This window comes from Nilaparvata lugens, chromosome X, assembly GCF_014356525.2.
Source record: "Nilaparvata lugens isolate BPH chromosome X, ASM1435652v1, whole genome shotgun sequence".
Classification (NCBI taxonomy): domain Eukaryota; kingdom Metazoa; phylum Arthropoda; class Insecta; order Hemiptera; family Delphacidae; genus Nilaparvata; species Nilaparvata lugens.
Window position 1 is genome coordinate 104,351,271 of NC_052518.1, and position 15,747 is coordinate 104,367,017.

Below are 15,747 nucleotides of genomic sequence, written 5' to 3' on the forward strand. Positions count from 1 at the left end.
AGACCTTCTAACCTATTACAATGTAAGTTTCAAAATAGAGATGCTCCCCATGTTATTTAAATGGAGTCACTTTTACTCCCTAGGGAGTTTTTCAGTTTTTTACTACCAAGAGCGAAAAAGTGACACTTTAGTATTATGTTTCAGGGAGTAAAGTAAGTACTTTAGACAGTAGGTGGAGAAAAAGATAATTAATTATCAAGTGAAAGAATAAGACGTTGATGCTACCAATTTTTGTTTAAATCTCTCACCATACCATCAAATTATGAAGTATGTTAGCACATTGGATGCATATACAGAGTGAGTCATGTGTATGGGAACCCTTCAATAAGTTGGAGACTGTTGTAGATATATAACTGTAACTTTCAGGATAAGTTATTGGTCAAATACTCTACCTTTTGATGTGCAAATGAATTTCAACCCCTCATAAGGGGGGTGACTTAGGGGTTGTAACTCGAATATTTTAAATTTATACACCCATTGTGTGGTACATCATTTTTAAATCAAGAAAGATGGCATCGATAAAAATGTTCTATTATACTTGTATCCAAAATGGCGGCTGATTGAACTTCATCAATTATTTCTTTAAAAACTAGAACTTCAATCAGCTGCCATTTTGGATAAACGTATCATAGAACATTTTTATTCGTGTAATTTTTCTTGTTCCAGAAAGACCTTAGAAATGTTGTACCAAACAAACAATGGGTGTTTGAGTTACAACCCCTCATTTTCTTAAAAATTAAAACTTCAATCAGCCGCCGTTTTGGATACAAACATAATAGAACATTTTTTTCGCCACACTGCACAGAAAGCAGCTGTTTTCCAGTCCCTACGTAGATCTGAAAGACATTGTTTGCAGACGACTCTCGTCTGACGTCAGAACAGGTTTCTTTCCGGCCTAGGTCGGAAAGAGTACCCTTTCCAGCCGCTAACATGGAACTAAGAAAGGTGATCGAAAAACTTTTCATTATTTGTGTTTCATTATTCATATTAAAACATTTATAATAATATCTTATTGTCATTTGAAAGAATAAAAAAGTATAAACTCAACCTTCCACATAATTGAACATCATCTTTTAGGTTATTTAGACAAATCAGAATAAAAAATAAAAATACTTGGACAATTTCCTGATATTCAGATTACCTCAGATTTGTTAGAGCTATCATCTTCCACTACTGCTTTCGGAAGTGCTTAGTAAACAACTATTCTCATATATATATATTGTTTATTTTCGTGTGTGGCGAAAAATAGCGTTCGCACCACGGGCAAAAATGTTTTTCTGCTCTAGGTGCGAAATATACTATATCGATGCCATCTTTCTTGATTTAAAAATGATGTACCACACAATGGGTGTATAAATTTAAAATATTCGAGTTACAACCCCTAAGTCACCCCCTTATGAGGGGTTGAAATTCAGTTGCACATCAAAAGGTAGAGTATTTGGCCAATAACTTATGCTGAGAGTTACAGTATTATATCTACAACAGTCTCCAACTTATTGAAGGGTTCCCATACATATGACTCACTCTGTATATGCAAGTGTTTGGTTATGTATGACCAAGCTTACAGATGAGGAACAAAATATGGAAAGATCTATTGGAACACTGACACTAAATGCTTGCACTTGCTGGTTGCGTTCAGTGTGAGCAGCTACATGTAAGTCACAACGTGTTTCAATGGCGCTTTCAGATTTTGTTTTTCGGCTCATTCATGATTTGACGGCACTTGCACATAATACGCATTCTCAATGTGATCACACCCTAAGGTACTCAATCAATCAAGAGCCTTCTTCTCTTTCGAAAAATAAATTAATGAAATTGATTTGTCTCAATTCCATTTCTATTGCTTATTGAGAACTACAATATTTTATAGAAATGACCAATATTATAATGTAATATTATATTACAATAACTATCATTTGGTCAATTGCACGAAAGCAAATAGAATTTGTTCTCTAAATTAAATCGTGATTTCAATCTTTTATCTAAAAGTATAGATAATTATTTCTGGGTTCTGCTTTTTGAAATAGAATTTGAAGTAATGCATGCTCTATCTCGCCATTATCTATTTGTTAATAATTGTATATATCTATTATGGTCATTTACCCTTTATGTATTCATCATGTATTTATTTATTTATTATTGCGGATGATGCCGTTATGAGCTTTTTGGTTGTACGTGGGTAATGGAAAGTGCGTTGGTGAGATGATGATGATCAAACGTCCATGACATCGATGGGATTCGAACCCACGAACCAGGCGGTGCTAGCAGACCGAAGTCTGTAACGCTCTCTACGACTAGGCCAACCTGCCGGCAATATGTATTATGTATTATATTAGTCATTATATGATTAATAATTTATGTCGAATCGAATCAATCGAATAATAAATAAATAAATAAATAAATAAATACAATTTTATTGTCAGCCAGTAAAGAAAGCACAAGACAAAGTCACACAAATAGAACATGAAATAGACAGTCACACATTAAGAGACACATTGTTACTATTACATTGCTATTTAGATTACATTTCCAAATTTTACAAATAACAAAAACTATATTAAAAAATTAAGCAGCTAGTTCATACGTGTTAACAATAAGAATTAAGGTATGCTGATTCTGCTCTCGTAAAATTCACTCAATTTATAGAAAGGATTTTTTGCCAGCCAATCGTGCACCTTTAATTTGAACAGTTGTAGGGGTGTTTGTTGGAGGTGTAGCGGTAACTTATTATACACCTTTTGCCCAACTGCTTCAAAACTGTTTAAAGATTTGGACAATCTTTGGTATTGAATATAGATCTGTCTATTGTTTCTGGTATTAACAGAGTGAATAGTATTTCTTAATTGATAACGATGCAGATTCTCCTTAGTGTATAACAAAACAGAATATATGTACTGATTTATTACTGTCAGATGTTTATTATTTATGAATAAAGGCCTACAGTGTTCTAAATAAGGTGATTCCGTGATTATTCGCACGGCTTTTTTTTTGTAGCAGGAGAATATCGTTAATGTGCGCCGAATTTCCCCATAGAAGAATACCATAAGACATGAGACTGTGAAAGAAAGAAAAGTATGCTGTCCTTAAATATATTTTTGGTACCGTATTAGCAAGGCTTCTCAGCAGATAGATCACTCTACACAGATTAGTGCTTACATATTTGACATGAGGCTCCCAAGTGAGTTTTGGATCTAAATGTACTCCAAGAAATGTTATACTAGATGCGTTGAGAGTAGCTCTGTATTTCAAATTGAAATTGATTCTTTCTGTCTTATCTGAATTCAATACAAAGCCATTCGCCCTGAACCAGAGAGATGCTCGTTCCATCGTACTCTCCGTCTCTTGGATAAGGCCTCTCAAATCATTATTGAGAGGCCTTATGATGGAATAACTTATATCAGGTTCTTAATTTATAGAGTTTGTAATGTGAACAAATTTTATTGGTTGAATCGCTGAGACAATTCTCTTGTTTTATAGATTATCCTCGTAAATAACTGTTAGAATCAGCCTATGTACTCAAAAATTTGTTAACTGTTATATTTTTAGTTCGTAGTTGCAAATCATTGGAACAAAAACACTATTGAATGTCGTCCATGGCTATTTAATGTCGATAATTCAATATAGCATAATGTTCTGGGGTAGTGGAAAAAAGAATCTCAATTCTGTCTTCAAAAAGCAAAAAAAAAACCCTCAGAATTGTCGACAACTTGAAGCCTTATGAATCTTGTAAAAACTCTTTCAGAAGCCTTAGAATTTTAACAGTTCCTGCACTGTACTTCCTCGAAATTGCAACTATGACGAAGAAAAACGAGAAGATATTAAGAGAGAGTCATATACATCATAGTTACAATACTAGAAACCAGATAGTTCATCTTGAGTACCCGCAACACAGAACAGCAAGCTTAGAGAAAGGGCCACATTATAGCGGATTAAGAGCTTATAACTCTCTTCCTATTGAAATAAAATGTATTGAGAGCCCAAAAAGGTTTAAGAATGCAATAAAAGTTAAATTGATCGATGCATTTCCGTACAGTGAAGAGGAAAGCTTCAACTGTTGGCGCGTGTAGGTATTTTTTGCTAGCATATATTTTGAACTACTTTGTATGTTCTGATTTTCTTATTTTTTTCTCTATTTTATGATTACTTTTTTTTGAGTATTGTACTCAATACTTTTTGACGTGTCATATACTATCAAGCTTTGCTTGATTATGTAGTGTTACATGACGAAAAATAAACTTAACTAAACAAAACATTTTATTGATGAAAATTTATTAAATTATGTATCTTCATTGTTCTAGAATTGATAAATTTTATTTAAGTAATAATGATAATATCGAGTGACCTAGCTGGCTCAGGTCTGGTGTCAGATTTTTCAGGTCGCATCTAATCAAAGGCCTCTGACATGACCCAACAACTGATTCTATTTTAAGCAGCGGGATTGACGGCTTAACGTGCCCATCTGAAACACGGGAGTCGCCCGAGAATATCTTTTGAAAAAAAACATGACATGTTTGCTGTAATTATCACATTCACATGACTAACAGTCGTAAGATCACTGTTTTTGTGACTTTTCATATTTTTCTTGACTTTGGCTATGCATTGTACAATGCTTTTTCATGTCAATTAACAAATTTCTATTCATAAGAATTGACATTCTTTAAAAACACTTCATTCACATAGGTTACTTTCAAAATTAATAAAACAATATAAAAAATCTCAATGCACAATTTATTTTTAAAAAAAACTTTAAAATAGTTTAACAACTAGTTTCGGTGATCACACCATCGTCAGGTTATAAAATATTAGACTATTATTGTTGTTAAACTATTTTAAAGTTTTTTTTAAAAATAAAGGGTGCTAAGATCTTTTATATTGTTTTATTGACATTCTTTGTTTACTTCTCTAAATTTAAGAGAGGAATAGCACAAGGTTACCTGATTTTTCGCTCCCTATCGTTTTTGATGATGAGTACTTATTGTATGAATCAATAATGCATAAATAACTTTGTTTAAATATATTGTCTTGTGTGTAATTATGTTGAATGTAATTCAAATAAATGAATGAATGAATAATAAAGAGTTTATAATTTTTTCAGTGCAAGCTGGTACGGACTCTCTGATTGTCATGTGGATGCCCCCTGTGAATCAGAATATAATGGTGCGCGGCTATACCATAGGGTGGGGAAAGGGGGTACCCGATGTGTATTCACAAGTACTGGATAGTGAGCAACGTAGAGCTATTATCAAACCTCTTGGTAAGTTTATTCATCACTTTTTAAAAAACTGCAATTTTTCCACTTCTCATTTTAGGTTAAAATTCGTAGATGAATATGCATATAGTGAGGTCCACGTTATAATGGCATTAGAGGTGGGTAGAGAAGAAGCATTGCCAATTCTAGCAGATGAATCCCGCAATGAAGAAGCTAATCCCTGAACCTAGCTCCGCAGTGCAGGCTGGATGCTTGTCTGACTCGGACTAGACGCTGAGACAGCAAATAATAGCAGCGTTGGTGGGAATGCGAGCGGCCACAGTAAGCTCTTCCACCCAGCAATGGTCGCCTAGCGGACAGACGAAAGATCAATCCAGTCGTTTTTTTGATCCCTCCAGCCAGGCTCAGCCGAGACAATAGACCAATGGAGTGACGGTCTTATTCGCGTTCATCAGCAGTTTTCTTTCTTACGATTATTTTGATTTTTGTGTTACCTATAATCAATAATAACTCCAGTCACCAGTAAAAAGTTTCCAGAAACGTGGTGTACTACCATATTAATGACTTTTCATTATGATATTTAATTATTTAAAAACATTGTTGACATTCTGAGCCTTCAGGCTAAACTTGAGGTCGCTGAGAACGAATCTGCAATCAGAATTTCTCTATCAGGAAAAAACCCAGTAGTTGATCTTCCGGCAACCGTTAACAGTCATCCTGCAATGCGGCCGAAACACTTCCAAGCCAGACACCCATCTCAAATGACAACAACGCCAAGCTGTGAGAAACCATCCTGCACTGCGGCGCTAAGTTGAAGTCCTGTTTCATCACTGGGTAGAAGGACGACAATCACAGTCAGTGTAGTCACTGTAGTCAGGAGAGCTGAAACACAATTCATTCACACTGATTAGCCTATCGAAATATTTCTAATCGATTTCCAATGTGTGCTTGAAACCAGGGGTATTTCCTTAAGAACATCACAAAAATTCAACTATAGTGAGGTCCACGTTATAATGGCAGAGCAGAAAGATAGGAGAACAGCGTTGCCGATTCTCTGCCTTACCACTTCCTTCTATAGATTTTTATAGTTTAAGGGCCGGTTTTCGAGCTCAGGATTCAGCTAAGTTCTAGACATTAAACAGCTGTAGTCAGAAAATTGGCTTTCCGAAACGGGGCGTAGTCGCAGCTTTTATGATAATCTTTATTCTTTCATTTCTATAATTGGAATCGTTTTACCTTGACGAAATGAAACATTCCTAAATAATTCAAAATAGCTTAAACTTTACACTATTTTCTCTTTACTTAAGTTTGTAGTGTTAATGTTGATGTTGTGGAACTTTTCCATAATTGAATAGACTTAGAACGTTGTCAAAAATCTACTTTAATTAAATAAAAATTAATATTAATTTTTAATTTTTATTTAATTAAAGTGGATTTTTGACAACGTTCTAAGTCTATTCAATTTCTCTTTACTGTCTAGCTAGGCCAATGGCAGGCGTTCATGTCCTTAGTTACATCTGGTAACACCTAATATTATTGCTGACGCTGTATTCCATTGTAATGCTCGATCATAGTACTTTTAGTCAGTCTACTGCCAAACTTCACCGAGAGCACTTCTCTCTTATTCGCTATATATTTTATAATTATGTATTTCAAAATAAAGTTTTCTTTTTAAAAAGGTGTTTGGTTACCCCAGAACTACAGTATAACTCTTGACCAATAGCTGTACTCGGCTACTAGTATAAATTCTGCAGCTCTTGTATTTAGTTTTAGTTTATCAAAGATTGACAATGGTCTAACAACCGAAACCGGTCTTTCTAACTTTCATTAAAATCTGTGGTTTTTAATAATTCTTACCCCCAGTTTTTCGTACGTCGGTTAACGTTTAATCACTATTAAATGCTATACTTTAATCGAGATTAGTGCTAAACGATACATTTTGGTTGCAAAAAAAAAAAAAAAAATTCCAAGTGATAACGCCGATTAAACTAACCGGCGTAAACAATTGTTAATTCTGATTAGTTGGCACCATTTTAACCGCGATTAGTTGAAACGAAGAAGATTTGGTTGCACAAAGGTAAAAATCGAAAAATAACGCCGGTTAAACTAATCGACGTAAAGATTTTTAACAAGCCATTCACGGGGAATTAAATACAACTAACGCCGATTAGGTACAAACTGATAGCTGTCTTACAATTAGTTTTTGATAAAAAACTATAAAATTCAAAGTATAAGCTAAATATATGCATGAATTTCATTCGTTAATAAAATAGAGAAGTGTATTTAGCTGATATCAGCATTCAAAATTAAATTCTGATTTTTGAGGTTAGTTTTCGATCTGGTTCGTCTGCAGATAACACTGGACACTAGCGACAGACAGAACATTTTTATGGCGCATGCCTATTGAATGTTCACCGCTTCAATAACATAACCTCAATTTTGTGGCATTTGTTCAGAATGATAACATCTGTCGGTTAAAGTACAGTGTTGCCAGATTGTGAAACCGTTAAAATCTTGGTTAGTTGACCGGGAAACTTAATCGGGATAAAAAACTAACCGATCTTTGTGGAACAAAAACGAATCCGTAAAACTAATGCTGATTTGTTAATCAGCGTTAATGTCCATATTTTACAGACGTACGTGCAACCGGCACTTAGTCTTTTTATTTAATAATTTTTATAGTTTGCCTTTGCATTTCTCAATTATTGATGTTTTTACAGAACCCAATTCAGAATACGTGATCAGTGTTAGAGCGAATAATAATAAGGGTGATGGAGTGCCTATATATGAGCATGTCACAACAACCTTGGAAATTCCGCCTGAACCAAATGTGCCTCTAATGCCTCCCGTTGGCCTAAAAGCTATCGTGCTATCACCAACTGAAGCTATCATTCAATGGATCGACTCACAGACTGTAAGTACTTCACAAGTTTCTAGCTAATAGTTTCTAACTAATAGTTATTTGTATATCTAGAGTGAAAAGTACTGTTTTTTCTCCCTGAGGGAAAAGTTTGAAGCCGAGGGCAACAATTTTCCTGAGGGAGAAAAAACATTTTTCACTCATGATATACCGTACACAACATTTTTCCTCCACCTACATTTTTATAAAAACTTCAAAAAAAATAATTTAAAAAAACGTACGTGACTAAACAATGTGTTACAACATAATCTAAAAAGTAAACAGAAACAGCTGGCTTGTAATCACAGTTCTCCGCCTACAGCGCTAACTGTCGGCAAAAGTTGTAACAACAATGGCCGCCACAACTACAGTTATGATGAAGTTCCCGTTTCAAATTTGATTAGGTAATGAGGAATATTCGTTGGCTGGTATTTTGAATAGCATGGAATATAAAAAAATATACATTTTTTTAGTATAGTGATATGAAGTTTGTAATAATTTTAGCATACAAACATATTTCATATGTTGATCAAATCTGGTTGAGGTATTGAATTCAGTTGGCTCAATGACTGACTACTCTATATGCTTCCTCATCTGAGCTTAGACCTTCAAACCTATTACAATGTAAGTTTTTAAAATAGAGATGCTTCCCATGTTATTTAAATGGAATCGCTTTTCCTTCCTAGGGAGTTTTTCTGTTTTTTACAAAGACCTTAAAGATGCATAGACTCACATATAGCGCTAGTATCGTACTTGAAATTGAAATCCGCCATTGAGGGGGAAACCCATAAGATTATTACATACCAATGCCACCAATGCCTTTGTGATCTATTGTATTACAAATATATATAGATATAATACTCGTGCTAAAATACCCCAATGGCGGCCTTCAATTTCAAGTAAGAGCTATCATTGGGAAGGCATAGGCATTGTGGGTCCATATCTCTTCAAGGTCTTTGGTTTTTTACTACCGAGAGCGAAAAAGTGACACTTTAGTATTATGTTTCAGGGAGTAAAGTAAGTACTTTAGACAGTAAGTGGAGGAAATAGTTATTTGTGCAACTAGTGCGCAAAGTGACAGTTTGCTGCATCGAAAGAAACGTTTACGCCCGAGCCGTAGGCGAGGGCGGAATGGTTTCTTGAGTGCAGCAAACGAACTTTGCGCACGTATTTCACATTAAATTTTTCCTACAGTTACCATTGAATATGAAAAGTGGGTAATTATGGGTAAAATTGCCTGAATAATGTAGTAGTGTTTGAATGGCGAGTGTGGTGTGTGCTGTGGTGGCACTGTGCTGTCCTTGGTTATAATATCTACTTAATAATTAGCGCGTTGTGCTTCGTTGCACCTCTGCTCACTATAGCAGCCACAGCAGTCACTGTTACCAACTTCATTTTGATTTTGCTGCACTGTTGCTCCATATAACCTACTAAGTAATTTGCGTTGTCATGCTGCAAATCTGGAGTACGCAAAGTACTCACTTTGTGCACTAGTGCGGAAAAGTGATTCTTTGCAGCCTGCAATCAGTGCACAAATGGTCACTTTTCAGGGTATCTGTAGGAAAAGTAATTTTTTTCAACTTCCCATCAAATATCATAAAGCCGGCTCCAGACATGCGTCATTCAGCAAGCAGCGAATGTTCGTCGTTCCGTGAACTATACGTCTTGATATATTTGCCGACTAACGAGCACACATCTACACACATGCGTGGTTTGCCGAGTACTTGCTTGTTTTGGGAATAGCTAATATTCGTCAACTGAATGTCATCTACCGTCAACATGGATCTCGATATTGAAGATGCTCTTCTTGCTTATCCTGCTTTTATAATAAACCAAACTAACCCTATGTACCCCGGTCAATAACTGTATAGCACATGAAAAACCCTAGAATTTCAACTTCAATTGATTAAAAATAAATATTGGTAGAACATTTTAAAACATTTAAAGAATTCAGGTTATAATACAGTAACCTGGACGGTTATTATCTAGTTTTCATCAAGATTTGAATTATTCATTAACTAGCAGGTAACCCGTGCTCCGCAAGGGTTTATTTTAAAAGTTGACAAACTGAAAACTTGAGCGAGTGGAATCTTGAAGAGGTTGAAGTTTAGGCCTAGAACCATCCTCGGTTAGTTATATGCAAAATATCAAGTTAATTTCAGTCCAAGTTCTTCAACTTGGTAGTAACATAATAAAGTGACAGAACTCAAATCTTGTTTAGAAACCTTCCTCAACTTAATGCCAACCTTACAAAATTGAACTGGCTATTAATTTAGTTACCAATTTTAACCATCTGTTTCGAAGACGTAGTATCTCATTTCATTTTTATTTCACCACCTACATCACAAGGATGAGGGGCACGTCAAGGAAGCGAATGAAAGTCGCTACTTTTGAATTACACTCTTCACTGGAAATTCCTTCAGTGAATAGAGTGGATTGTCTAAAAAGTATTTTTTTAGAGCTTGCTTGAATGGTTTAGGCTCTTTTATACTTTTTATATCGTGTGGCAGGCAATTATGAAAGCGGAAACCCTGTGTATGTGGCTGTCTCTGTGTTTTCAGCAGTCTACTGTATGGGAGGTCGAAATCGTTTTTTCCTCTTGTATTATGTTCATGTATATTGTGTCTACATGGCCTAACCGTTACATACTTTTTTATATATAGAATTGTCTTGTAGATATAGAGGGATACTACTGTAAAGATTCTGTCCCTCCTGAAATAAGGCCTGCAGTGAGCGTCATATGGCAAACAGTTCATAATCCTTATTGATTTCTTTTGTAATATCAGTATTTGTTCTATGTATGTGTGCGGTGCGCTTCCCCAGGCTACTATGCCAAAACTGATGTGTGAAGCGAATAATGAATGATAGGCCATCATTGCAGTGCTTTTATCTGCTATACTCCTTACTCTTCTTATCCCATAGAGTGATGCGGATAATTTGCTACACAGAGATTCAATGTGCTCTATTCAATGAGATTCAATGTATCACTAGATTAAGTTCTATATCAACATATGGTATGTACATTTCATGTGCCTTTTGCCGAATATTCGTCCACTTTGATGTTCCACCCTGACCGAGAAAACAACGAGCACGAATGTTCACTGCTTGCCGGATAGACAAACATCCATCCACACTACTAGCGATTCGGCGAGTCGCTGCTCGGTGTTTGCCGAATGTCGCATGTCTGGAGCCGGCTGAAGCAACGACCACGAATATTCGCTGCTTGCCGAATAGACAAACATCCATCCACACCTTAGACCAGTTATAGAATAGACACGCTGGGAAGTCTAGCCTCTGAAGCCAACATCTACTGCCAAATCCACCCATCTTGACGTCACAACAGTGACGTCACGCATCGTATGGAAAACTTTCAGATTGTGTCTATTTCAGATTCATGGGGTTTTTAGGTTATTTCTAGCTACGGGCAAAAACGATATCGGTTAAGTTATAATGTGTTTAGTGATATCGGCTTCAAAGTTATAATGTGTTTTGAAAATAATAAGATACGGTAGCCTACAAAACTAATTTATTGTCATGCTGCAATGAGTTCACTTACATCATAACCAAGGATAATATTACAGTTACAACTTACAATATTTATGTGTATAAATTTCAACTTACGCATGAAAAGATATTCCACTTTTTTTCCTAAAAATTCTAGTGCAATTATATGCTGCGCAGGAGATTACCATTTTCATAAATAATAATTACATAAATAAATAACAATCTGCTATGGAAAACAAGCTATGTTTAACAACAATGTAAGTTAAACAACACAAACACACAACAAACTCAAAAATGTTTTCTATAATTTATACGATGCGTGACGTCACTGTTGTGACGTCAATATGGGTGGATTTGGCTGTAGATGTTGGCTTCATCGACTTTCAGTATGAATATACAATGGGCCGTGTCTATTCTATAACTGGTCTAAGATCTACACTACTAGCGATTCAGCGAATCGCTGCTCGGTGTTTGCCGAATGACGCATGTCTGGAGCCGGCTTTAGACACAGACAAGCGGCATGGGGATAATTTTACAATTATTATTTTTTTAATTTTATACGGACTATATGTAACCTTATATAAATTTGAGAGAGGAATAGCACAAGGTTACCTTATTCTTCCTCTCCCTATCATTTTGATGATGTACAGGGTGCGGCAGTCAATCCCGCATTTTTGAAATAGGTGTAAAAAATAAACGGACGTAGATAACAAAGTTATATTCATAAAATATTTTTCTACATTAAAAAGCATTTAAGAAACATTGAAAATAATCACTGTTTGAAAATAACATCAGCAAGATGGCGGCCTTCCCGAGTACGGCATTCGCGCAGGCGATTTGCGAAGCTGTTCATAACATCACGAAGCATAGGCTGAGGAATTCTCTCAATTTCTAGCCGGATTCTTGCCTTCAGTTCACCAACAGTATGAGGTCTTTCTTCGTATACTTTACTTTTTAGGTAACCCCACAAGAAAAAATCACACGCAGTCAGGTCTGGTGAACGGGGCGGCCACGGAACCTCGACTGGAGTCGAGGGATTTTAGTCGAGCCAGTGTGAGTTGAGCCTAACTCGACAACAATTGACAATCTGGCCGCTTCGATCACAGGGCGTTTGGTGAGGAACACAAGCTCTGTGAAATTCTTACCATTTTTACTCCTCCATATAAGTACAGGGTGCGGCAGTCAATCCCGCATATTTGAAATAGGTGTAAAAAATAAACGGACGTAGATATCAAAATTATATTCATAAAATATTTTCCTACATTAAAAAGCATTTAAGAAACATTGAAAATAATCACTGTTTGAAAATAACATCAGCAAGATGGCGGCCTTCCCGAGTACGGCATTAGCGCAGGCGATTTGCGAAGCTGTTCATAACATCACGAAGCATAGGCTGAGGAATTCTTAGGCTGAGAACTTTAGGTATTGGAGTGACCAGAACCCGCAACAATTACATCAAAAACCTCTCCATTCATCTAAGGTAACAGTTTGGTGCGCAATGTCCTCGTCGGGTATCATAGGCCCTCATTTTTTTGAAAACGAAAGAGAGCGATCTGTTACTGTGAATGCTGAGCGCTATTCAACAATGTTAAGGACATTCTTCATTCCTCAGCTTCGGCAACATGAAGTGAATGAAGAAACATTGTTTCAACAAGATGGAGCAACAAGTCACACAGCCCGCGTGAGCATGAATGTTCTTAACGGAGTTTTTCCAAACCGAGTGATTCCCCGCAATGGCCCGGTTCCGTGGCCGCCCCGTTCACCAAACCTGACTGCGTGTGATTTTTTCTTGTGGGGTTACCTAAAAAGTAAAGTATACGAAGAAAGACCTCATACTGTTGGTGAACTGAAGGCAAGAATCCGGCTAGAAATTGAGAGAATTCCTCAGCCTATGCTTCGTGATGTTATGAACAGCTTCGCAAATCGCCTGCGCGAATGCCGTACTCGGGAAGGCCGCCATCTTGCTGATGTTATTTTCAAACAGTGATTATTTTCAATGTTTCTTAAATGCTTTTTAATGTAGGAAAATATTTTATGAATATAATTTTGATATCTACGTCCGTTTATTTCTTACACCTATATCAAATATGCGGGATTGACTGCCGCACTCTGTACTTATTATATAGAGGAGTAAAAATGGTAAGAATTTCACAGAGCTTGTGTTCCTCACCAAACGCCCTGTGATCGAAGCGGCCAGATTGTCAATTGTTGTCGAGTTAGGCTCAACTCACACTGGCTCGACTAAAATCCCTCGACTCCAGACGAGTTGACTCTCGACCTTACGACTTTCTTGCTCATTGTCACTACTTCAGTTCCATGCTACTCCATTCTCTAACCTTACTTTATTAAAAATATAAGATCTAATTCGTCACTAATTTGCATGTAACACATTTTATAATATTTTATCTTATATAATTCTTGTTATTGTCTTATCTAAAAAGATAAAACATCACTTTCATGAAACATGACCTCACTTTCATTAAAAATGCACCGTACTACGCAACTCAAGTCGAGGCTCGACCAACGTGTCGAGTCGACGCTCGACTTAGGTTCAACGCACATTCACGCGACTCAGGTCGAGAAGAGACTCGACTCTAGTCGAGAGCATGTGTTTCCAAATGGTGACACTCAGACCAGTCGATTCTAGTCTCCGCGACTGTCACCATTTGAAAACACATGCTCTCGACTAGATTCGAGTCTCTTCTCGACCTGAGTCGCGTAAGCGTAAATGTGAGTTGAGTCTAACAAATAGGCTACCGAAAACACCAGATTTCAAAATTTTGTACAGTGATATCATAGAGAAACGATAGCATAATTAGATATCCCATGGTATAGGGCGTTTATGTCACAACTTTTACTGTTATCCCAAGCCGATAGTTCACATAGTTCTTTCCTATGCAGCTGTGTGACGCTGGTAGTCTCTCAAATTGTGCCGTTCATACTTTATCACTCCAATAAAACAGTGAAAATTGACAATAATCGACAGTAATCGGCTTGAGATAACGGTGAAAGTTGCGACATAAATTCCGTATACCATGGGATATCTACTTTTGCTATTGTTTCTCTATGGTGATATCAACCAGGAGGATCATTTTTCAACCTCAGATTGGCCATACATAATTGATGAATGTATATAATAGTATATTTCGCACCTAGGGCCGAAAATGAGACTTTTCCGGCTCGAAATCGGTTTTCAAGTCCGAGGCCGTAGGCCGAGGACTAGAAAAGATTGAGAGCCGGAAAAACATTTTTGCCCGTGGTGAGAACGTTATTTTTCGCCACACAGAAAAATAAACAATATAAATATGAGAATAATTGTTTATTAGGCACTTCCGAAAGCAAAACAGGAAGGTCATAGCTCTAGCAAATCTGAGGTAATCTGAATATCAGGAAATTGTCCAAGTATTTTATTTTTATTCTGATTTGTCTAAATAACCTAAAAGATTATGTTCAATTAGGTAACAGGTTGAGTTTATACTTTTTATTCTTCCAAATGACAATAAGATGATATTATTATAAAAAATGTTTTGATTCTTGAATAATAAACACAAATAATGAAAAGTTTTTTGATCAGCTTTTTTAGCACACTTGAAATTTGGCCAAACTGAATGTCAACGTCAACAATGCTTGTTTAGTTTAGGTTAGAAGTTCTATCCTACTCTGAAAATCGAATTTGAATAGTTTATAATATATATCTTATCTGTATTTTATTCATCCAAATAAAATGATAGTATCTTATTGCAGAATACTTATTCAATTCTAGAAGCATAAACTGATTCCGTTTCATAAACCATTTTGTAAACACGTTCACATCAAATCAGAATCAGCTGACTTCAAGGTTATTTTACAGCCTAAGGGCCGTAAAACTTTTACCGGCCTGGTCAGAAAACAATCATTTTCGGCCTCCATATGACGCACGAAAACCAGCTCATTACATCCAAGTGGGGCGAAAAATAATAATTTTTCCACTGAAATTTACTTACACTCATGATTATCCTCCAACATAATTGCCGTGAAGATTGAGGCATTTGTTATACCAGTGGACCAGCTCACCAAAACCCTCTTCATAAAATGCTGTCGCCAAAAGAGTTCAAGTGGGCTATAATGTTGTTTTGGAGCTCCTCGTTAATTTGGA

The 15,747-nt window shown here is 36.2% G+C and overlaps 1 protein-coding gene across 11 annotated transcripts in view; it reads left to right on the top strand.

Moving 5' to 3' along the window:
• Positions 1–15,747, top strand: part of LOC111048178 (neogenin) — a 267,521-nt gene that overhangs the window by 99,874 nt on the left and 151,900 nt on the right. For all 11 annotated transcript variants that reach the window (XM_039442940.1, XM_039442944.1, XM_039442937.1 and 8 more), the window contains exons 14-15: positions 5,096–5,254; positions 7,930–8,123. In XM_039442940.1, coding sequence (XP_039298874.1) covers positions 5,096–5,254; positions 7,930–8,123 — 353 coding nt within the window. The remainder of the gene's footprint in view (positions 1–5,095; positions 5,255–7,929; positions 8,124–15,747) is intronic.